General features: G+C 36.1%; 1 protein-coding gene across 1 annotated transcript in view; it reads right to left on the bottom strand.

Moving 5' to 3' along the window:
* Positions 1–1,245: 1,245 nt before the first annotated feature.
* The window catches only part of nts (neurotensin), a 5,940-nt gene continuing 5,763 nt past the window's right edge, over positions 1,246–1,422 (bottom strand). Inside the window, exon 4 of the mRNA XM_030790985.1 lies at positions 1,246–1,389. Within this exon, the coding sequence (XP_030646845.1) occupies positions 1,246–1,389 (144 nt within the window). The remainder of the gene's footprint in view (positions 1,390–1,422) is intronic.

The raw sequence follows: 1,422 nt of genomic DNA on the forward strand, positions 1-1,422 counted from the left end.
ATGTTTCTTGCTTTAATTATTTTAATGAAAGGAGAGGTGAAATCAATCCGCAGAGATCAGGCACACCCTGACCATCCATCATCGTGTCATCATCTTAAAAATACTGATTACCAACTTAACTCAATCAAACCACTGCTAATCACTGTCCCGCTAGGAAATAATAACAACGGTCCTCTAGTTCCAAAATAAAAACAGGGTTGATCTGTGTGGAAAAATCCTGTGCTCACTCTCTTCAAGAACAAAGACCTTTGGCTTTTTTTTTTTAATTTTATCCACGCAGTAGGCGAACACATATCCAAGTCAAAAGAAACTGCTCAACCCTAGTACCTACCTTGCCTCTCACCTCAAAGACCCTTGTCTCCTGCAAAGCCTTGTTATCTTCTAAGAGTTTCTGCAGACAAAAGAGAGAAGGCATGTCTCCTTTTCTCTTCACAGGGAAAGGAAGACAGGTCTGCAGAGTGAAAATATGCTCACTCGGTTTAATCAAAACCACGGCACGTTGATTCAGACTTTTCGAGTTGTTCTGACGATACGCATCGCTATAGGCCTATGCTATACTAACAAACTTTCCCTTGTCCCTATTATCAAGGTCGTTTTCATGTTTACACGCAAGATACAAATAACAGTGTGCTTCGGAGGGTTATTACATAGTTCTAGTGAAAGACTGAATATTAAACAAAATAACATTTTGTTTACACAATTTTCCCCCTGATGCAAGCCAGACGAGGTAACTTCTCATTCATGCAATGAAAGACGATTGCTCTCTAAGATATTCTGTAAAATGTCAAACAACACAATGCTTTTCCATACCATGTCACGTTGTTCTTTAATTATTTTCTTATCATTGTTATCAACATGCAAGTAAGAAAAAAACAGTATTTCTTTAACTGAATGAAGATGCATCTGTCTCAAATAGTTGAAATCAACTTTTAATTCAATTTTGATTGAAAATAAATTTACTATGAACAAAAATAATCCAGCTTGCTTATGTTTATTTACAAGGGTCCATCTTAAAGCATAATTAAACACTAGACAGACCTTTTCAAGGACACACTGAAACGTCTGCATTTTAGAAAGACAATGACCAAAACAAAAACAAAACAAAAAGAAAGTAAGGGAAAAATAAATAAATAAATAAATAAATAAATAAACAAATAAACCATCACGGCCTCGATTATACTACAGTGAGAATAACCACATGTTCACAGAGTGTATAATGTCTCTTCTTTAACAGGAGGGGTAGGATTAGTAAAACACACTTCGTCTCAGGATGTAAGGCCTTCTTGCTTTATTGGTGTGCAGTTGCCTCTTCAGTATATACGGGGTTTTCCGTTTCAATGGATTCTCATTGTTCTGGTCAAGGTCCAGGTATGCCTCAGCATCTTGAAGCTGAAAAAGAGACGAGATTTTTTTTTAAAAAAA

Source organism: Chanos chanos, chromosome 13 (assembly GCF_902362185.1).
Source record: "Chanos chanos chromosome 13, fChaCha1.1, whole genome shotgun sequence".
NCBI lineage: Eukaryota > Metazoa > Chordata > Actinopteri > Gonorynchiformes > Chanidae > Chanos > Chanos chanos.